Raw genomic sequence first — 23859 nt, 5'->3', positions numbered from 1 at the left:
GAATCAAATCACAGTGGCATCAGAGAAGATGGTAAGAACTGATCAAATAAAAATAGGTTCTGAAGGTAGAGCCAAAAGTATTCATTGGCAGATTAGATATGGGGTCTAAGAGAAAGACATGGTCAAGGATGACTCTGTCATTTTGTCTTGAGAAACTAAAAGGACAGAGTTGTCATTAACTGAAAAGAGGAAAGAGGAACAGATTTGGGGGGAAGATCTGAAGTTCAGGTTCAGACTACTTAAATTTGAGATGTCTATTAGGCATCCAAGTACAGATGTTGAGAAAGCAGTTGGGGGTATTCTGCAAGTTAAGGGGACATATCCAGGCTGGAGGAATAAATATGGGAGCCATCAGCATATGGGTGGCATTTTAAAACATAAGATTTCATGAAATTATCAAGAGAGCAAGGGTACATAGAGGAAGATTTGAGAACTGAGCCTATTTAAAGACAGAGAAAATGAGAGAGAATTAGCAAAGGCCCAGAATTAGCCAAGAAGCAGGCTCTGAGAGAGGGAAAAAAACAAGAGTGTGTGGTATAGTGAAAGCCAAGCGAAGGAAATATTTCAATGAGCAGGGAGTGATCAACTAGGTCAAATGCTGCTGAAGGGTTCACATGAGATGAGGGCTGAGTTGTTTAGTAAAGTGGAAAGAGATGGCCTCGGACTTGGTGAGAGCAGTTTTAGTGGAGTGCTTGTTGGTTTAGTCAAGTGCGTTCAAGAGGACAGGTGAACGGGAATTGAAGAAAGCCAGGTTAGGCAACTCTAGAAGAAGTTTGCTGTAAAAGGCTTCAGAGAATTGCAGTGGTAGTTAGAAAGGAAATTGGAATCAAAAGGAAGTTTTTTTTGTTCAGTTTTAGTTTTTTTGGTTAGGTTGGTTTTTTAATTTGTACGGGACGAGGGTAATCCAGCAAGAGGGGAAATTGATGGCCGTGGAAATTGGCGTTGAATTGTGCTCTCGAGCAGTGAGGGGATGGGAGCTGGTAAGCACGTGGAGGGGTCCCCTTGTCGAGGAGGGGCACATGTGTACAGATGCTGGTCGGTGGGCAGGGGAGGTGCCGAGAGCTTCGTGTGTGGGCTCTGTTCGCTTGTGGTTGCTTCATTTTTGTCAGTGAGATGGGAAGCCGAGTCATCAGCTGAAAGCAAGGAAGCAGAAGGAGGTGTTAAAAGTTTGAGGAGGGAAAAGAAGAAAAGAAATAATAATGGGAAAGAGTAGGACAGCAGGAGGACTGGGAGGGCGCGGTGTGATCGCCGAGCAGGCACAGGCTCCTCTTCGGGTTTGTGCTCACGCATCCAAGGGGGCCAGTCAGCACGGCTGCCCTTTCTCCAGACACAGCCGGGTGCACAGGCTCAGGCCTGAAGTCGCTGGAGAGAAGGCTTGAAGCGGCGTCGGTGTTTGGTCAAGAGGGACAGCAGAAATGAGGATGGGTTCCAGGGAGTGCGGATGGGGGTTGACCGCGGGATTTAAGCTGGGCGAGGAGAAAGGTCAGGGTGTGAAGGGGTTCAGGGACGTGAAAGCCTGGCAGAATCGAGGCCAAGGGAACCTGAGGGACTGAGCTGACCGCTTATGAGAGATTAGTCGGAAAGCGGGATGCTTGAACTTGAGATTACGAAGCTGTTGAGTGATGACATGGTTTAAGTTACGACAGTGGGAAAGGATCCCTTAGATAGGATGGAAGACAAGATCATTGAAGGAAAGGCGATCACAGTACTGATAGGCCAGGAATCTGTATTAAAAACCATCTGATTCTGAGGCAGGGGGTCCAACAACTGTGCTCTGAGGAGATCTTATTTTAGGGAGAGTTGACCAGCTAAACATAAAGTTTTAAAGTTAAACCAGAAAACATGAAGGGGTGGAAGAAACATGAACAATATGAACAGAAAGTTGTGTATCGAGTGTGCAGGACGCGGTGTCAAACAGTTTACATGCATCATTTTATTTATTCCTGGCGAGAACACTGGATGCTAGAGATTGTTAACATCCCTATTTTCCAAATGATGAACATGAGGGCCATGGGGGTTGAATACTATGCCCAAGTACACCTCTGTCTGAGTCTAAACTCTGAGCTTTTAGCCAATATGTCCATCTGCCTTGACAGATGCAGTGGTTATGATAGAGCAGGTGATCTTAAAATCTGCATCCCGAGATGTGAGTAATAGACTTAGGGGATTAGAAACTCTTAAGAACACTATTGTATACAAAGTGCAGTAATATGCATTATCTCATCCCATCCTCATATTAATCCTGTTTATTAAGCAATTTGCCCAGATCATGGGACCAATAGGTAGCAGAGCCCGGATGTGAATGCCTGTTCTCTGACCTCCTACTCACGTACTCTTCCCACTTCCACCACTTTCAGGAGATGGTTCAGACAGAAACTTAAAAAAAAAAAAAAAAAGTCTAAACGGTTTTGAATAAATATACTAATAAGGAGAGTATTACTAGTTATTTCTTTTTTAGAACCTAACAGGATAAGTCTCATAATTCCTGTTTCCATGGGAACATTAGTACAGAATGTAGCGTTCTTTCTGTTGTGGAATGTTCTCGCTATAAATCCATGCATCCATTCAACTAATAACTATTGAGCGAATAGTCTGTGCAGGCACTGGGCTAGATGCAGAGGATACAATTGAATAAGAAACATCCCTGCTCAAAGGGAAACTTCAGGTAGCTCCAGGCCTCCAGAACCCCAGATCCTCTGCAGCCTTTTCATGTCAATGTAAGGCATTGCACTTGACCTAGAATACACCCTATCTCTTAGGACTCAGTTACCTAAGGAATCATTCCTCTCCCCAGTGGTTTGGCACAAAGTAAGATCAGCTGTAGTGCCCTGGAGATGGAATCTTAGATTTGGACCTCGGGGAAAAAGAACCGGGGTGTTTTCCCAAAAAAGGATGGTCCTACTTCAAGACGGCCCAATATATATACATATTTTTTGGAGTAGAGTTGATGTACAATGTTGTGTCGGTTTCAGGTGTACAGCGAAGTGAATCAGTTATACATATACACATATCCACTCTTTTTTAGATTCTTTTCCCATATAGGCCACTACAGAGTATTGAGTAAGAGGGTCCAATTTTAAAGCTAGATTTAAAATACACCTTTTGCTTGGCAATCTAACTTGCTCCCGTGGTCCTGCACTGACCCTCATTCACCACTTGGCCATGCCTTGTTCTAGAAGTACGGGATCTGTACATACCAGGTAATGGTTATGGGCTCTGTGGCCCAACACCCTCCTGCCTGCCTGGGCCCAGGGCACCGGTCTGTAAGAATAAAGGACAGGGGTGGGCAAATTCCACTTTGATTAGGTTGGTGCTGAAACAGTGGGTGAGCTGTAGCACAAGACGTCCGGGGCGGCTATTTCTACATGCAGAGAAATGTGTGCACTTCCACTTCATAATGCTTCTAATTAAGAATGACACACATACTAGTTCGAACTGAGCCTGCTGTCTACAAGTAAGCGGGAGGGTGTCAGGGTTTGCCTCCAGATATAGAAGACCACACTGGTGCTCCTCGTGGCGGTGCAACACGTGTTGCCTCACTTCCCTCTGGGCTTAAAACATGTGAGTCACAGTACAATTTAAGAATTACACTCCTTGTCTCTTACATTTGCGAAAGTTAAGTGAGACAAATCAAAGTTTTCTTATCAAAAAAAAAAAAAGGATCCAATACCTATGGGGTTTTCAAGAATCTTTTCAATCCGCAAAATGTTTCATATTCTCTTTATATCTGATTCGGGGAACCACTCCGATCACAGGTTTAATTTATTCGAGTCCTTTCTGCAGTTGCGGGACTCCACAGATCTGCGACTCCTATAGCTTTAAGAGCAGGTAGTTCTTGTCTGGAGCCGGGGAGGCGGCGTCAGCTCCCGGCTCCGCCACTCCCGGCCCGCGGGCCAGGGCACCGACGCCCGCCGCTGCCGGCCCCGCCCCGCCGCCCGCGGCGCCCAGAGCCGCCGCCGGGGGTGCTGCGCTTTCCGCCTGCGCGAGGACGCGGCCCGCACCGCCGCCGCTCCTCCGGGCTCGGCCGGTTTCCGGCCGCGGGGCGCGCGTCAGGGGACCGGCCCCGCGGCGCGGGCCTGGGCAGCGGAGAGCGGCCGAGCCGCCTCCTCACCTCCCCGAGCCCGGGCTCCCGGCCTACGCGAGAAGCCGGAGCCTTCGGGCCGCGCGCTTCTTCCCCCGAGGGCGCGGGCTCGGGGCTCCCTGCGGGCCCGCCCGTCCTCCGCCGCCCGGCTGCGCGCTCCGCGCCCTCGCGGGCTCTGCCGCCCTCTCCGTCCACAGCTCTCCCAGGCCGGGCACACCCACTGCCGCTGCCGGCCTTCGGGGCCCCGGCGTCCGAGTTAAACCCGGCCTCCCGACCCTCGCCGGCCGCAGCTGCACACCCAGCCCCCGCCGCTGCCACACCCGCGGTCCCCCAGTCTCCTTTGACCTCCGCGCTGGCCGGACGCGGGGACCCCTTCTCTCTGCGCCCGCGCGCCCCTCCCCCGGGGTCGGTCACATCCCCCCAGCGGTCCCCGAAACCCCGTGAGCCGGGGCCCTGGACCGTCCGCCCCAGCCGCCTCGGCCGCGCATCCCGGTCCCGGCCCCTCCTCCGGGGCCCTCCTCCTCCCTCGCCCCTCCCGAGCCGGGGTGGGAGCGGCGGCAGCTGGAAGAGAAGGGATGAGGTCATCCTCTCCCTCGGAGTCAGCTGGTGGAGGAGAGGACGCGGGCGGAGGGAGCGCGCGCGCGGGGAGGAGAGGAATGTGCAGGTCCGAGGAGCGCCGCGGCGGCCGCTGCTCCTGCTGCTGCTGCTGGCGGCGGCGGCGGCTCGGGCGGCAGCCGCGGGGCCGGGACGGCGAGGAGCGCGGGCGGCGGGCAGGGGCGCGCGCCGGGCGCCGCGAGCAGCTCGGCTCCGCGCAGGCAGCCAGGCGGCGCTCCTGCCGGCTCCGGGCGCGCCGCTAGCCCGGCCCAGCGCCCAGCCCGGCGGGCGGCGGGCGGCGGGCGAGCCGGCGCAGGAGCAGAAGCAGGAGGAGGGGAGCCGCGCCGCCGGGGAGGGAAGCCGGGGCGAGGCGAGGCGGCGGCGGCGGGAGGAGGAGACAGCGGGGAAAGGTGTCACATAAAGGAGGGCTCTTCTCCGCTTGGGAGGCATCATGGCCGCTAAATCAGACGGGAGGCTGAAAATGAAGAAGAGCAGCGACGTGGCGTTCACCCCGCTGCAGAACTCGGACCACTCGGGCTCGGTGCAGGGACTGGCTCCGGGCGTGCCGTCGGGGTCGGGAGCCGAGGACGAGGAGGCGGCGGGCGGCGGCTGCTGCCCGGACGGCGGCGGCGGCGGCGGCTGCTCGTGCTGCCGCTGCTGCTGCCGCTGCTACTGCTGCTGCGCCGGCAGCGGCGGCTCCGGGGGCTCGAGCGGCCCGGGCGGCGGCGGCGGCGGCGGCGGGGCGGGCTCGGCGGCGCTGTGCCTGCGCCTGGGCACGGAGCCGCGGCGCTACTCGCTGTGGGACGGCCTCTGGATCCTGGTCGCCGTGGCCGTGTACTTCGCGGACGTGGGCACGGACATCTGGCTCGCCGTGGACTACTACTTGCGCGGCCAGCGCTGGTGGTTCGGGCTCACGCTCTTCTTCGTGGTGCTCGGCTCGCTCTCGGTGCAAGTGTTCAGCTTCCGCTGGTTTGCGCACGACTTCAGCACCGAGGACAGCGCCACCGCCGCCGCCGCCGCCGCCGCCGCCAGCTGCCCGCCGCCCGGAACCGACTGTAAGACGGCGGTCGGCAGCGGGTCTGCAGCCGCGGAAGGCGAGGCTCGCCCTTCCACGCCGCAGAGGCAAGCGTCCAACGCCAGCAAGAGCAGCATCGCCGCCGCCAACAGCGGCGGCAACAGCAGCGGGGCCACGCGGGCCAGCGGCCAGCGCAGGTCTGCGTCCTGCTCCTTCTGCCTCTGGCTCCTGCAGTCACTCGTCCACGTCTTGCAGCTCGGGCAGATCTGGAGGTACCGTATCGGGGCCGGGGGAAGCGGGAGATTGGCTGCTGCTCGTGCATTCCCACTGCTTTGCTTTTGCACAAGAAAATCGTTGAGGGTTGCTGTGGTAGTAACCCTAGTCACCCTCCTTCCGGGCTTTTTGGTTTGGTTTGGTTTGGTTTTAAATTTGTGATCACAACCTAGCGTGTGAGGAGCAAGGGAAAGGCAGCAGAGTGGCTTTGAGCACTCAGCCCTTCTGTCTTCCCACTCCGTTCAACCAGCTTCTCTCTTTATGTGCTACACCCCCCTTCCTGCCCCCCCCCATTTTTAGTGTTCGAGCTTCTGTGAGTAGGAGAGGATTCCTATCACGTCTTCTAAAAATCCTTTTTAATTATGTTGAATTTGAGGTGTGTGTTGCAGTTTGATTGGCTTCTTTTGTTCCCTGAGAAAAATTGCTAATTCTAGTTAGATGGAGTTATTGCTGTTCAGAAGTACCCACATTTTAATTCTCATCGCTGGAGAAGTACTGTGCTTCAAGTAAAGAGCTTAGTAGGGACACACTTGTCTTTTGGGGGGACTGTGTATATCTATATCTATTTTTATACCCATCTCGAAATACCGGTAAGTACACTTTATGGGACCCAGACTTACTCTAGTGGTGCCCTTTCTGATTATCCTGCAGTATCCCCTCAGCTGATTTCTGGGATAACTAAGAACCCTTGGAAAAGGGTGGTGCGTCTTGTAAACTTAGACCACACTTGGCATTTTCATTGACTTGCTTTGCTGCTTGTCACCTGATCTACCAAGTCTTTAGACAGATATCACTTCCACTTACAAACTGGAGTACAAACTGGAATATGGTTCCTTTGGGCAGAGGGAGTCATCACTAGAACCGTCACAGCCTGGATTTAGGAATATAATGAAGTGGTACGCTCAGGAATGCATTTCTCCGGGTTTTATATGTTTTTGATAGCTTTTTGAAGTGATACTTTACAGCTACAAGAATTCCTTGTGTTGAAGCATTTAAATGCTAACATCCCAGAGTTTTGCTTTTTGGGTTTTTATTTTTTTTGGGGGGGGGGTGTTTAAAATAACTTAGTAAGTGTAAGTGAAATGAGGAAACTTCCTCACAAGTGCACTGATATGGGACTACACTCTGCTATGCCATTGTCCTTTTCAATTTTATTTGTAGTTATTTTTGTGATTAAAAAACCAAAATGATTATGAGTCATTAACTCTGCTACAACTCGGAGAATTTGTGGAACGGAGCTAAAAACGTCCTTTTCTTTACGGTGAAGTGTAGTGTTTTCATTGAGAAGAGCAAGTGTAATTATTTTTCAGTCTTTTCCGGGACCATTGCTTTGTAAAGCAGGGTAAGCATTGCCACAGACAGTAACTTTTCAAACTGAGAAACTTTTTTTCCAAGCAGATACTTTCTGGTAAAAGTGCTATATGATATGCAGTCATACAAACTGATGTTGGAAACTTCCGTGCTTTGGACTTGAAGGACTTTTTGAAGCGTCAGTTTAATGTGATAGCTATATTTTCCATGGTTGACTATTGCAAAGACTTGCAGCTTGGTGCTTTTCGAGTGTGATGAAGAACTCAAAGGCTTGATTTAATTACTGAAATTATTTACGGGTTGAGATTCGTATGATTAGCAGTTTTAATCTGATAATGTGGTAAATGAAGCTTAACATTCCATTTGTTAACTTCTGCAAACTTCATGCAGGATTTGGAAATCACTCACTTTTACCTTTAAAATGTCTAGATTTATGTAAATAATGCAAACACTTCTCAGTTCTATTAACTGAAGAACTATCTATGTTTCTTACCGATTTATACTTTATGAAAAATTGAATATCAAATTCTAGTTTACTAGACCTTCTAGACCAAACATTTTCCCAGTTGAAACATGATGTTTAATGTCTCAGGACATAAAATGCAGAAAGTGAGAAATAATTCGGAAAAGAAAAGGGCCTAAATACATCTCAGCGAGACCATAGCCACTGGGTCATTTGGCCACACAGCAAAGCTCTGGAGGGGTGGGGGGCAGGGATGGGTAAGGTTCAGTGCAGAAGGAAAACCACAGGCTGTCAGACAAATGCATTCACCAGCCCAACCCTTGGAGAAACTGTGGTCACACGCGGGTCCTTTTTGTCAAGCATTTCTACAATATTTTCCTTAAAGGCTTCAAAGTTTATTCTGCTAACACATGGTCATTTGGGAGGAGATATTATTTTTTTAGATATATGCATATGTTTTTATATATTTATTTGCATATTCAGAATAATGTATTTAATAATGTATATCTGAATTATCTAATCTTACTGTTCTTAGATTCTGGCTAAGATATTTGGAGGATGTTGGGGTAACTTGGTGGAAGCATGATCTAAGACTCAGCCTCATTTTCTCCTTATAATGTTAAAAACAAAGCAAAAAAAAAAAACAAAACCCAACACCTTTAACCTAATGTAGGAAATTGAAATGGGGTCAGAGAGTTCATAGAATTTAACACTCAGATGCATTCTGAATTCTTTCAGTTTCTCTGAGTGTAGAAGATTGGAATGGAACTTGGGGGGATGGGTGCATCTTTGATAATAAGCTGGTGAAATGCAGTTCATCTCAGATTATTATATTAGACCATTATCTTTGACCACTATGATTCCTTAATTAGGAGCATCCCTCTGCTTTTTCAAGCTTTTCTTTTCAATGCATTGTACACAAATGTTGCAGAAACACCAAGGTATCAATGGTTCAAAGCTCAGAGTTCATTACTCATGTTTTAACATGCTACTTTCTAAGATCAATAAAATAGATTTTAGCTAGGTTGGTAACTGTTCATTGTATTTCCATGGAATTCAAGTTATTTTAGGTAAGGGTCAGATTCTGAAAGCTCTCTGTAGATAAAATCCTTTGAAATACCATCAAAGTGTTTGCTTGCTCAGAAATAGCTGTTTGAAACATTTTGGACAAGATTTGCATGTATTCATACATTTATTACAAATGCAGCGGCTGAAAGCAGTGGTACATATTCATTTTAATTAACGTTTACTAATGGAAAAATTAATGGTAGCTTTTAAAGTCGCAGGAGTTGATACTGGGAAAGAGCCGTTTGAAATAATGAAGTGAATTTTTGCTACCATGTGAAAAGAGCAATTATGACTTTAAAGGAACTGTGTCTGTGAATGAATGAGGAAGTACTTTTTTTTTCTTGTTCACATCATATGATTCCAGAAGTTACTAAGAGTGCAGTTCAGCCAGTGGGAATCAGAAACGCGCAATCAGAACAGCTTTTAGTCTTCATAATACCCATGATCAATTATATCTAGACATCTTCTTCCTTCAGAGTTTATGACTTGCTCTTCAAATTTGACCTGAATTTCTCCTACACATGTACATGTGTAGGTACGTACATATTTAGTTGTTTACTAGCAAATAGGCACATGGTAACTGATAACTCCGTGTATGGTAGAATGGGGAGTATTTTTACCATTTTTGGTTTTGTTTCTGAATATCTTATCATGAGAGTCACCTGGTGGAAGAACAGCTTTCTTGTGTTTCTCATGCTTGATCCCCCACAAGGTATTAACATGTGTCCCATGTTCAGGTACTTGGGAAAATGATGGGTTAAGCAGAATTAAGCAGATCTCTCCACAGCAGGACTTCTCAGCGCCTTTACTTACTAAGCTGTTGTGCAGTTGTCAATAAGTTGTGTTTTTTTTTTTTTTTTTACTTTTCACATAACATGATTTCTTTTATTTATTTATTTATTTTTGGCTATGTTGGGTCTTAGTTTCTGTGCGAGGGCTTTCTCTAGTTGCGGCGAGCGGGGGCCACTCTTCATCGCGGTGCGCGGGCCTCTCACTGTCGCGGCCTCTCCTGTTGCGGAGCACAGGCTCCAGACGCGCAGGCTCAGTAGTTGTGGTGCACGGGCTTAGTCGCTCCGCGGCATGTGGGATCCTCCCAGACCAGGGCTCGAACCCGTGTCCCCTGCATTGGCAGGCAGATTCTCAACCACTGCGCCACCAGGGAAGCCCCTGTCAATAAGTTTTTAAAGGCACAGCTATTAAATCCTCTTGTAATCATGTGGCACACAAAGCACTTTGAGAAACATTGTTCTATGCCATTCATAAACCTGCCCAAACAAGAATTATAATAACAGGAATTTTATGTGGCACTTTAAACATCTACAAATATCTTTATACTCCTCTCTCGTCTAAGCATTAGTACCTCTGTATATGAGAAAACTGGCAGAGAGATTACTCAAAGATTACTCAAACTCAGAGAGATTAAGTAACTGGCACAAGATTACCCAACTATTATGTGATGTACCTCAGAGTCAAAACCAGGCCTGTCTGACCCTAAAGTCTATTTTTTTCTGGCTCAATTAGCTACCTCCAAATGCCAGTTTGGATAATAAGGACAACAATGTATAAAAATGACAACTTACCTTCACTAAGGTTGGCAAAGTTCGAGAGAGAGCTGAGTTTAGACAAGTTAGGATGTTTCTCTAATACACACCAGTGGTTGAATGGCAGAACGGAGGCTGGAGCTCAGATCATCTGACCAGTGTTCCTCTTCCTACACCACTTGGACACGCTGAGGTTGTTGTAGTGGCATTAATGACTAAATGGCATAATGTATGTGAATAAGCAGAAAGTGCTTTGCAAATTATAAAAAATTCTAGAGGTAAGGAATGGGTAGGAAAATAGCATACTGGGTACAGCTTCGAGTGTTGAAAAAGTACCTTATTGATTCTGAGTTAGTTCTGAATTCTGACATAGGCCAAGCAAGATTGGTGCCCTTTCCTGAGTTTATTGAATGGTCATTTCCCATATATCTGTGTTCCTTCTACTGCTTATTAATTTATCTATTCATCTGTATTGAGTACCTGCTCTACGCAAGGCACTATGCTAGTTACTAATCGTCCCAAGATGAATAAAGTACACATCTTCTTTCAAGGAATCTACTGTCTGATGAGGAAGATGGAACCGTAGACACACAATTTCAGTCCTGGGAAATAAGCACTCTGATAGAAACAGGAAACTCAACCCGCCTATTGGTTCAGGTAAGACTCTGGAGCAGGAGATGTTTGAGCAGAGGTTGTGATGGTGGGCAGGTCTGCTACTGGAATAAAGTGGAGGTTGGCAGTGAGGGCTTGGATATGACTGTGCAAAAGGGAAGAGAAGCAAGAAAGAATAAGGCAGGTTAAACGTGTGCTTCGAACAGAGAGAGTGATTGAGAGACAGTAGCTAGAGGTGAAGATGGAGGATTAGTTGGGCTGGACAATGAAAGGAATTTAGATTTTATTCTGGAGGCATTGAGAAACCATTGAAGGATTATAAGGATGAGGATTGTTGACAAAAGTGTGAAAACCTTGTTTTATTCAAAGGAGTGGCAAAACGTTGAAAGGTTCAGAGGAAATGTCGTCAATCCCTCTCTAACTCGATCATGTCCCTTTCATTCATAAAAGTCCATTGATTTTAAACGGATTCAGTGTGGATGTAATTGGAGCATATAAATAGGCCCAACATCTTGGGAGAGTTGTAAACAGATTGGTTGAAATTCATTGTATTTATACCAAAGTAAATTCTTGGCAAAAGTTTATTTTGCGTTACTTTTTGAAGAGATTTTCCTTAGGATGTGGTGGGCTTCACCTTACTGAAATCCTTAGAAAATGGTTCCTTGTATTTGTGTAACACTTCAGTTTTCAGAGGGTTTCCACATTTTCTTTCTTATGTGAGCCTCAGACTCATCTTTTTTTTTAAATTTATTTATTTATTTATTTCTGGCTGTGTTGGGTCTTCGTTTCTGTGCGAGGGCTTTCTCTAGTTGTGGCAAGTGGGGGCCACTCTTCATCGCGGTGCGTGGGCCTCTCACTATCGCGGCCTCTCTTGTTGCGGAGCACAGGCTCCAGACGTGCAGGCTCAGTAGTTGTGGCTCACGGGCCCAGTTGCTCCGCGGCATGTGGGATCTTCCCAGACCAGGGCTCGAACCCGTGTCCCCTGCATTGGCAGGCGGACTTTCAACCACTGCGCCACCAGGGAAGCCCCAGACTCATCTTTGAGGTGACACATTTTGCCTATGTGGAAATTGAGACAGAATTTTAAATGTTTTTCTCTTTAGGTCACGTAGTTCTGCACAGATTCTAGGCTAGAATTCAATACTGAGGTGGGAGGGAGAAAAAGGAACATGGGAAATTGTTGACGTAACTGAGGATGATTTGGTAGAAGAGAAACCTGAAAACTTGAGAGCTCTGGGACTGAAGGATTCTAATGTGGAAGAAACTTCCGCGTCAACCCTCTGGGACAAAATGGATAGGATCTACAGGAAGAGATTTTGAATTAATGTAAGGAAAACATTTTTAAGTAGTCATAAGGGATCCGAAGATCAGCTAAGATTCCTTAGAAGTAACGAGTTCCTCATCACTGGAGTGTCTAAGCATAGTTTGGAAAACTGTAGGCAGAACTACGGTAGAAGATACTTTATTATACAGAGGGCTGGACTAGATCATCTTCCAGCTCTGAGATTTTATGACAGTTTCTATCATTACGTGCTGCTTCAAACATAATGGACTAACCTTTGCTTTTTTTTGCATGAAAGAAGTAGGAGTTTGCTTGAATTACTGCAGCTGTGTCACTTTGAAATCTATTCATTGGTTATGGACCCAGTATCTTCCCTGGAGCATCACAAATCCACACCACAGCCTTGAGTGCTGAGCTTGGTATTTAAATCTCTGAGTTAGCTCACAGATATAAATCCACATACAATCAGACAATCCTCTGTCCATTTACTTGGGTTTCTTTATGAGCTGGAATAATTTATGCATAAATCTGTGTGGTAAATATAACTACTTTAGTATCTTTGTAATAAATGCAAAAGTTGTAATTTTTCCATTCACTTGAACTATACACTTACAAGGGTAAAAAAAAAAATGTTACACTTATTATACCCCGTGAAATTGCAGGCTACTCTCAGAGCAGTTGCAATGGATGCTATCATTTTTGAATAGCGTCCACAATCCTTGGGTCAGTAACTGTGAACGTCTTTGCTCAGTCACTTACAAAAAAGCTCCTTAATGTTTGAATATCCAAGTACATGACGTCTGTTAAATATGTTCTATATTTTTACAGTTTGAATGGAATAGTCTACCAATGAATTTAAATAGCACCAGTCACTGAGTAACAGATAAATACTAGAATGATTCCCCTTTATATGGAATCCTGGGCTAATCTGATTAGCACATTTCCTTGACTTGTTTTAGAATTTGAATAGCACACATTCTCAGCTTATGGAAGCAAGACTAGGTGTTAGAATCAGACTTATTACTCTTACATATTATCAAATAGAAGGTGCAGTGTGGTGCTAGTCATGCTTTTCAGGTATAATCTTGGAAAATAGTTGGAAGATGTTGATGGATTTCATGGGAAAAACATTCAGTAATTCTCAACAGGAAGTATAATCTTGAATGGTATGCGTAATTCTGACTACCACACCCTGTGACTTCCTTCCAGCTGTATGATGGTGTCCTTGGGAACTGTTGGCATGGCCGGTCGGGAAGGAGAACCATGGGCAAATCCTCAGGAGGTTACTCTAGTAGTTGTGGATCTTCCATGTGTAGGCATACATGTTCAGTGACTATTTGCTGATCTGTGAATGAAGCCCAGGGGTTATTATTTCTTCTTTGCATGAGTGTAGCTGCACTTGCTGCCTTGTTGCTTCTTGAGTTGCTAACGGTACAGTGAAGCAGAAAAGGTGCCGTGTTATCTAGAAAGGATACAACAAATCACGCAGCTCTTTTGTCGGTTACTAGTGCTAGGAAAGTGGGGCTGAATTTCACAAAATACTAGTTACCTTCTGAGAAAGATGCAGCTAGACGCTCACCTTCACTTACCTGTTCTTGCTGATAGAAAAGTCAGACTGGGGAAGCTTTGGGATAGATATTTTTCACTTAATTCTTACCTACTCTTGACCTTCTGAGAATACACCTGTATACAGAATGATTTGGGGGATTTTTGGTGTTCCTACTTGTCTACTCAAAGAAAAGCTGTAGCTTCTGCTATTATGACGGCCATGACCATCATCACCATAATTGTTATCACCATAGAACATTACTTCCATGTCTAGTGTATGTACAGAACTCATACAATTACTGATGGTGAGGGATAATAAAGATGGGTTAAAATGGAAATGGATCAGTCCAGAAATCCTCTAGAGGCAAGAGGTGGTGTGAAGGACAACGGTAGATCTTTTCTAACCCTGAGATGAAGGCAGAGGGTCACAGTTAGTGTATCAACGATGGATCTTATTTAGAGGGGCAGCTGCCTTTTGGGGAACTGGACTAAAGGGGGATCAGATGATTTGGCCACTTGGGAGCTCAGACCCCTGGCAGTCACCTACTGTCCTGGGTTTACATGTGACAGCACCTGCCGATGGCCCCCCAAGTTTAGGTCTTCTTTTGGTTTCCTCCTTCTGGGTCTTAGTTTTCTACCTGTATGATGTGATTAGTCAAAAATAGTGTTCTGGGTTCTTTCCAGGCTTACAATCTTTTGATCCTGCTCTTATTATGAATTCTTTTTTGCTTGTCCAGTCCCCAGAGTATATGCACCGGAAAGTCTGTTCTTCTAAGGCCATGACTACAGCATTGTGTAAGTCAGTCAAAGGGGATCTACAGGGGGTTTCCAGAGTTGACAGTATTAGTGTCCGAAACCCAGGAATTGGTATTATATGTGGAGAGAGAATCTTAAGCTTATTTGTATAATGCAACTTATTTTGTATCATTTCCAAATTTTAGTTATAATCAAATTAAACCATTTTCATTGAAACCCATATCTAAGTATTTGAAGCTGATGTTCAGAGTGTTCCATATCACTGATTTTAAGAGATGTACCATACAGACTTGGGAAGCCAGAATTGCCTTCTGCATTTCATGGGGCGAGGTATGCCCAGCTGGAGTGCTAGGATTAACAAATAGGAACAGTGCTTCACAGGCTTAAAAAGAACTATCCATTAGGTCAAGGAGAAGGCTGTTGTCAGAGCTAGATTTGCTTTAAAATTAAAAGCTTGTCCTGGGTTACACTGTCACTGATTTAATATGCTGGAAATTGAATTAAACGCTATACAAAGATACTGTATCCAGGCCTGCACTTGTTGAGGAACAGGGCTGTGTTACATTCTGCCAGAAGAAGAGATCAACCCCTTAACCTTCCCCAGTTGGGGACTGCCTGGATCTTTAGGATGTTAGAGATCTGTTGTGACACTGCACAATTTTCAACCTCACGACAACATTTCAGATTCTTACATTAAAAAAAAATTTTTTTAAACATTTATTTAAAAATTGTCTGAAGTATGTCAAACTGTTTTCCCCCTTTTATGATTCATAAGTAGGCTGTTTGAATCAGTTCTACTTCTTTTGCTTACTTTATGTACTTGCACTGTTTTCCTGTCAGGGGAATCCTTCTACACAAACAGCAGTGGGCAGTGTGTGGGGTGGGTAAGGATGAGTCAGTCAAAATCAGGCATATATAGAAAAAAGGAGGATCTACAGTGGATATGAGTCTAAAAAGACTTGAGCTGACTTTGATTTGACTTCCCATCAAGTACATTTTTTTAAAGTGTATGATATGATGTTTTTTTAATTCATTCTTTAAAAAAAATTTTGTGGTGGTAACAGCACTTAACATGAGACCTACCCTCTTAATTAAAAAAATTTTTTTAAATTAATTTTTATTGGAGTATAGTTGCTCCACAATGCTGTGTTACTTTCTACTGTACAACAAAGAAGGACATTATTTAAGAAGAAAAAAGTCACCTTTCTGAACCCCCAGCCTAGGAGATTTCATCCATGTAAATAGCAGTCTGATTCCTCTTTCTGCAGCCTAGATAACAATTATGAATAAAGATACCAGTTTTGGGCTCAATTCTCTACTTTCCAGGTCTTTTCTCAGGAGCAGAGAGTCAATACTCAACACAAAGGTAGCCATTGTAGCAGTAACAGTTAGAAGACAGTCCCTCATCACTTCCTTCATTAGTTCATGGCATAATCACTGCATCAGTGTGACAGTAACAATGAAGAAATGATCCTTCAGGAAAGAGGGGAAAGGATTTGGAAAACCTTCTTTCGTCTTGATAGAGTTTTCAGCTGATTAATTAATTTGCTGTTTTACCAAAGTAAAATTAATAACAATCATTTTTTTAAAATGTAGGTCAATTCTAGAAAACTCTCCAAAGTGATTTTTAGTACTTGGGTCTGTTGATATAAATTAGGAAGGATGTCCTATAGGGTTTCCGATCTCTAGGGGATGTACTACTATTAAGAGTGGCAGTCACAGATATCCTATGGGATTTTTCCTGAATCGGTTGGTGATGGTCGGGTTTGAAAAACTGAGTTCTAGATGGGAGTAGGTAATATAACACAATCCCAATGAAAGCATAAGTATTCGTTGTGTTCCTGCTTCTGAAAAGTAAACAATCATTACAATTACTTAAGAATATACTAGTATCTATCTGTATCATATGTGGAATCTAAAATATGATACAAATGAACTTATTTACAAAACAGAAACAGACTCACAGACATAGAAAACAAACTGATGGTTACCGAGGGGAAAGGTTGGGGAGGGATAAATTAGGAGTTTGGGGTTAGCAGATACAAATTATTATATATAAAGTAGATAAACAACAAGGTCCTACTGTGTAGCACAGGGAACTATATGCAATATCCTGTAATAAGCCATAATGGAAAAGAATATGAAAAAGAATATATGTCTATATTTATATGTAGAACTGAATCACTTTGCTGTCCAGCAGAAACTAACACAACATTGTAAATCAACTATATGTCAATAAATTAATTAATTAATTAATTAAGGTTGGCATCAAATGAGTAAGGGGGAGGAAACCTGAAGTTCTGATCAAGGAACTATGTCCAAATACCCTGGAAACTATCATTTCATCCCATTCTCTGATCTGCTAGTAGAAGAGGTGGGTATTGTGGATCGAGCATGAATTGATTAGTTGGAGGACGAAAAAAAATAGCCATGAGAGAAATGAACGAAGATGGAGAATTTTATTCCATGATCAGAGGATGAATTTTTAATCCTTTGTCGTAGGAGTGGGAAAATTGTACTGACCCCCATTCTGTAACGCATCACAGCAAAGTTTAAAGCAAGGCTTCACCAGCCAGGCTAAGTTTCCATTAGATGAGTTTGTTCTGGGGACAGAGAAGGCAAAAGCTCCAGCTGCGATGATGGTCACGTTTATGGGATCAAGTTGAGACTGAGGGCACCAGTGGGGTCTGCAGTCTGAGGGACTTGGACCTGAGTCCTGGATTATCACACAGGTCAGAAGAGGGCAGGTCAGCTGGCAAGAGGGTCAAGGCCAGGGCACATCATCACAAAGCGGAACATATTAAGAACCCAGGGATCTAAGCAGGGGCCAGAAACAAACTTGATAATAGTAAAGGGAGGTTAGAATCTGAGATCAAGGTCATCATGCAAACAAACCATGACACCCGGACTTCAAAGTGTAAAACCGAAGGGAGATTTGTTTCATTTATGTTCTCGTTATATAACTTCTGTCTGGTCGGGTATCAAGAGTAGGGCCTAAAACTGGAGGTGGAGTTCTAATCCCACTGAGGGGAGGGCAGAGAGCTGGGATTGAAGGCAGGTTCTCACTCATCCGCTCTTGACACCTGCAAATTCATCAGCAGCCCATTGGCCGAATCACTATGTGGTCACTGTAATCGGTTGCTGAGAATAAAATGACAGAAATAAGTGACCAGTGATAACCTTTTCGTCATGTTTTCCACAAACATCTGCTTAAAATCATAGTAAGGAAAACATGTTAAAAAGAATATGCTCTCGACCCAATACAGACAAAAATAAATAAATTAATTAATTAAAAAGAAAATCCTTAAAAAAAAAAAAACTTTAAAAAAAAAAAAAAAAAAAAAAGAATATGCTCTCAAAAAGTTTATGTGGAATCTAAAAAAAATGTCACAAATGAACTTATATGCGAAACAGAAATAGACCTGCAGACAAAGAAAACATAGTTACCAGAGGGGGAAGGGGGAGAGGGATAAATTAGGAGTTTGGGATTAACATATACACATCACTATATATAAAGTAGATAACCAACAAGGACCTACTGTATAGCATTAGGAACTCTACTCAATATTCTGTAATAACTTATAAGGGAAGAGAATCTGAAAAAAATAGATATATATGTATGTATAAGTGAATTTCTGTGCTCTAAACCTGAAACTAACACAGCGTTGCAAATCAACTATACTTCAATAAAAAATAAATAAAAATAAATGGTAAAAAAAAAAAAGATTTACCATCTAAGAAAGGAGGCAAGTCGCTTTCATACACCTGGAATCTGTCTGTGATGAGGCACTGGGTGAGCTGTTGCCTTACTCAAGGTAGGGTCAGCAACCAGCAGCCTTAGCATCTCTTGGAAGCATCTCAGAAATGCAGAATCTCAGGCTCACCCCTGATCTCCTAAATCACAACTTGCATTTGAACAAAATCCCCAGGGGATTCGTAGGCATTTTTAAGATTGAGAAGCAGAATTGCATCCATTCTGCTACAGAGGAGGGAGGACCCCTTTCAGCTGAAATGGTCAGGGAAGGCTCATCTGAGCTGGACATTCATGGAAAATATACTTGATCCAGACACCGTAACTGGCTTTCTCGCTAGTTATCGCACCCAGTACGATAGCTTGGAAACCGTACCAGTGATAGGCGCACACGTACACATCCAGGAGCCTCCTTACAGACAGCGCTGTAAGCAAAAGTATGACAAAGTGAAAGATTTTAGTAAAATCTTTATTAAAACTCCATTGTTTTATGGTTTTGTTGTTCACAACTGTGGACTGCCCTCTGCTCTCAGTTTTATATTCTACTCAGACCTTATGCCATCTGGTCACTTGGGATGGAGGAGACAAGGGGTGGTGAGAAAGGGACCAGACCTTCTCAACGGAGGTGGACACTAGGAAAGCGTTGGGTTCAGAGTAACCAGACCGTGAGGTTAGAGAATGAAAAGAGGGGCATGGCAGCTCTTGCCAAGAAAGACATAATGATTGTCATCTTTGCTCAGAGGGGTGGAGCTAGGCTGGTTGTGGCATCCTTATTCATACTTTTCTGAAAAAGGAGCAGCCTTGAGGATGAACAAAGATGTCCCATCACTGGGTGTCAGGGATGGTGGAGTGGGAGGTCAGGTTCTGGGCACCCCTCATCCTTAGCTTTTAGTCTGATGGACCAAGGAGCTTCTGCATCTACATGGGAAAGCGGAACCAAGGGAGGAGTAACGGAAACGAACTAGGAACCCAGACCTGCGAGACCAGGTCCTGTCCAGGAGTTGGCAGGGTATTTTTTTAAAATGACGTGGAAAGACTTCTCATGACCAACCTGCTGTGTGCAATTCAGCTCCTTATGGTGACCCATGAGGCTCACAAGGCAGGCTATGCCATGGGAAGCAATACGATAGTTCAGCCCGATCTCATGCTTTACTGTTTGTCTTCCCAAGTGAGAACGGTAGCATCAACAACATGACAAAATATGTCAGCGTCTGGGCTGTGGGATAAAGAGATAATGAGGATGGCGCCTTGTAAGATGTATATTAGGGTAGATGTGCGATCAGTTTCCTTATTTCACATTAAACAAAACGGAAAGAGATGGACTTCCCAGAAATGCTTCTTTTCAAAGTAATAGTTTCCTAATTTCCCCTTCGTACAACACCTGGTGTTGCTAGGCTGTCATTTCTGTTGCTAGGGTTCCCTCCCCCATCTATGTGCTAGGATGTGATTGTCTCGTTCAGTGTTCTTACGTGTTTCCATGGAGAGTTCCTAAGTTAAATTTTCTCAGTCTGCTTTATCGGTAGGTGTGGTCACCCTGCCAGGCTCTAGACCTACATGTCTTTCCAATATGGTAGCTATTCCCGTTGAAATGTACTTATTCTCGATTGAGGTGTGCTGTCAGTGTCAAATGCCCAGGGGATTTTGAGGACTTAGTGTGAAAAAAAAGGGGATGGTAACTATCTTATTAATAACTTTCATAAGGGTTATATGTTGAACTGATAACATTTTGGATATATTGGGTTAAGTAAAATATACTGTTAAAATTAATTTCACCTGTTGCTTTTTTTTTCTTTTTAAATGTGACTACAAGAAAATTAAAATTACAGACGTGGCTTGCATTGTATTTCTGTTGGACAGAGATGCTCTAGATGATGTGAGAGCTCAGTTCTTGAGGAGTGAGAAGAGGATAAATCCAAAGTGAAGTGTTTCAAAATATTAAGATAAGAATTTACTAGACGTTAGCAAGGAAAGAACACTGAGTTGTTTCACTGCTGAGGCAGGTTGACTTAATGGGTTTTGCAAATAAGGTTACCTGCTGGTAAAAACTGGGTCTTTAGGAGATAAAACCCCTAATGTGGGTGCAGCCCATGGTCTTTCCTGCTTCCTGCCTTGCTTAAGGCCCAGCGACCCGCTGTGCTTCTTTGGTGGTTTAATAAATAATTCTTAATGATGACAATAAGAAGTAAATCTTTGTAAGTGCCGTTGTAGCTTGCCAAGCACATTCACTCCTATTAAACCATCCAATCTTCACACCAGCGTCTCAAGGCAGGAATTATTATCATTCCCATGTGAAGATGAACCCACTAAGGTTCAGAGAAGGTAGAAGATTTGCCCAAGGGCACACAGCTCCTCAACAGCAAGTGCCTGCACTCACATTCTCGACTTCAGCTTCTGAATCTCATGCTTTTCCTACTGTATCTTACAAGATGAATCCAAGAGAATCACTTGGAGAAGCATTTCCTGACCTTTCCGGCTGGCAGCTGTGCTAAAAACTGCAGTGAGTTCAATTGTACTGTGACATCAGTGGGAATTAGTACCAATTTATAGGATTTTCCTCTGACTACCGGGAAAGGGAGAGACCCACCTGAGGACAGGAGGTCAGATGTGAGTCCTGACTTTGCTGGAAACTCCTCAACTACAAAACAGTGGGTGGCAGTTACATCAGATCGTTTCTAAAGTCCCTTCCAGCTTTATAATTCTATGAAACCTGGTATCTAAAAGGAGCATATCAACTCTTTTCATGCACCTTATTAAATATCCACTTGGGGAACAATATGCATGTTTTATTAACCTGGGCTAGTTTTCTGATAAACTACTCCTGGAATTGGTATTTCACACCAAACTTCAAACAGAGACTATGGATCCATTTTATCCACAGTGTGTCACTTTCATTTGGTGCCTACTGGTAAAATACATGTTGTTTCCATTGGGAATTGCATGACACTAAAGAATACTAAGTAGGCTCCAGTCCCATGTGAATAGTATGTGATTAACCTGTATTTTTATCCTCATTTTGCATGCAGTCATGCTTTGCATATGCCAGCGTTCTACCCCACATATGTTCATAAATTATGACTTCAACTACGACCATTCAAGGCAAGCCCCGCTGTCAGTCACATCTCTTTCTCTGAGACCAGCAGGATTTACATCTATGTGACTGACATAACTTCAAATTCAACTCCTAAGACCTATCGCAGAGGACCAACTCTATATAGTCCAGCATATGCAAGTGCTAGAAAAAATTCATTTTCAAATGCACACAATTCAAAATTTTCAGAATCAGACACAGCTAGCCTTTGAAAAAGCAATTCCAAATATTCATTTCTAAAAACCAAATAATTCCTCCCAAAAGTTGCCCCCCAAAGTAGATATGACTTGCTTTGAAAAGGCTTGGCAACTGCAGTCTGCTCATTATTATTATTATTATTTGGTGGCATTCCATGAAAAATATATAGGATCATTTTTCTTTTTAGTTCAATGGCATCCTTGGAAAGTATAGTTTTTCCAGAGAGACTGATTTCCAAGTATGTTTTTAATGTTCATGACATTAAATGTGTTCTGACTTACTGTTGTTTTTTTTTTTAATCCAAAGTGATATGTTCTAAGAAACATGCGTATCTATACTATAGTTATTTTTCCCATGATTTTCTTCGATGTATACACCTGATCATGCAGTTATGTAGGTTCAGATATGCTGGAAAGAACAGGCATGATTTAATTAAACTCAGATAGTCTGGAGTAAAAATGCTTTCATTCATTCATTCAATAAATATTTCTCACGCATTCACTGTGGGAGGGCTCTGGGCACAGCAAGATGAATGGGCTACACTCCCTGACTTAAAGGAGTTCTCTGGCTGGCAAGAGACTGTCTCATTTATAACTGTTCACACCTCAGAGGGTCATGCCGCCTCAGCAATGGCGGGAGTAGTGTTGTTGGGAGAATAGCGGAGGGATGGGATGGGGAAACTGTGTCTGGAAGAAGGGGGTAACATTTGACTGGGACCCAAGAGAGTTCCAAGCAGAAAGCAGAGAAGGGACAAAGACATCTCATGCCCTGTTGGTAAAGAGCTGAAGCGGAAAGTAGGAAGGAAAGAATGTTAGCAGATGAGTTGTGAGTTTGGGGCCAAACTAGCCAGGGCGTTGGGTGCTTTCCTAAGGAACCAGGACTTGATGCTGTTGGTAAATGGAGACTCCAGGGACACGTATAGATACATATTTTCCAACAGCTCCCTTTTAGCAGTAGGAAAGATTGAATCGCAGTCTGGAAATATTGGAGAAGGAAGTCTCCTGCCTTCTTCAGAGGCAGGGAAAAGAAAATGTGAGTGAGGGGTGGACTTGAAAAATATCCGGAACTTTAAGATGCAGTGGAATGAGTGAGGAAAATGAAAGCCCGGAAGAGTTTGGCGAGCCTCACTGAAGATTCTGATAGTACTTAATGAGCTATTGGAAAAGGCATAAACATAAACAGAGTTAAAGAAAGATGCTCTGTAATGTAGCCTGGGCAATTAAAAAAGATTTACCAGAGTAAAGCTAAATGCAGTGTCGTGGATAATTAATGGGCCCGTGACAACTCAGTAATAACTACCCTGAACTTTTACAATAGAGCATTAACATATGTGGGTGTCAGAAGGAGGGTTTGCTTTCACAGTCAACACCAGTTAGCTCGGAGATTCCCCCACAGAAGTGAATTAGGGATTCCCGGTGATGAGGCCTGCCGACTGACCTCTGACCAGCGGTGAATAGCTGCTCCTCTTTCATGGGTTACTGGTTGAGCCTTAAAGGGGTTTAGCTGTAAATTCAGTTCTCCTTGTCCTGCATTCCCTGGGCTCTAGGTGCTTTTAGCTTTCAGTGGGATTTCCCTTTCTTACTTTAGGAAATGAACTTCGTTCTCCTTGTGGGTAGGTGCACTCCACCTGCAACAGACCTTCGTGGGTGAGGGAACCTTCCCTGAATGGACCGGGCCATTCAAGCCATTAGGACGTGGAGGATGGTCCACCTGGGATACTTAGCTCAGTGAAGACTCTGCAGAGGAAGGTAGCTTTGAGCCCCAACTGACTGCTTTTATTTCAATAAATCCTCATTTAACAACCTTTAAAATTTTCTTAATTTTTAGTTTTTAATAAACTTTTCCCCAAGCAGTTTTAGCTTTAGAGAAAAGATGGAATTGAAAACACAGAGTTTCCATATACTCTCCACCCACCTCCAGGTTCCTCTATGACCAACATCTTCTGTTAGTGTGGTACGTTTATACAATTGATGGACCAAAACTGATACATTATGTCGACTGAAAAAAAAAACTCGCAACCTGAAAGTTGAGAGTTACGTTTCATTCGGCGGGAATTTTTAGGACTTCCAACCTGGGACGTAGCATCTCAAGTAACCCTGAGAGAAGTGCTCCGAGGAGGCGAGGGGGGGGGAGCCTGGTTATATAGGAGCTTTGCGACAAAGGGCAGGCAGTCTGAACGTCAAAAGAATATTGTTAATTCAAGAAAACCAGATATCTCAAGTTAAGCAATTTAGCGCTTTTCTTTGTATGGGAAGATGCAAGAGTCTGGGCTCAGTGA

The 23859-nt window shown here is 44.1% G+C and overlaps 1 protein-coding gene across 1 annotated transcript in view; it reads left to right on the top strand.

The window, feature by feature from the left end:
- The first annotated feature begins 5126 nt into the window (after positions 1-5126).
- The window catches only part of XKR4 (XK related 4), a 354325-nt gene continuing 335592 nt past the window's right edge, over positions 5127-23859 (top strand). The window contains exon 1 of the mRNA XM_007168635.2: positions 5127-5962. Coding sequence (XP_007168697.2) covers positions 5127-5962 — 836 coding nt within the window. The remainder of the gene's footprint in view (positions 5963-23859) is intronic.

The sequence above is a fragment of the Balaenoptera acutorostrata genome, chromosome 17, assembly GCF_949987535.1.
Source record: "Balaenoptera acutorostrata chromosome 17, mBalAcu1.1, whole genome shotgun sequence".
NCBI lineage: Eukaryota > Metazoa > Chordata > Mammalia > Artiodactyla > Balaenopteridae > Balaenoptera > Balaenoptera acutorostrata.
This window is presented reverse-complemented; position numbering and strand designations above follow the sequence as displayed.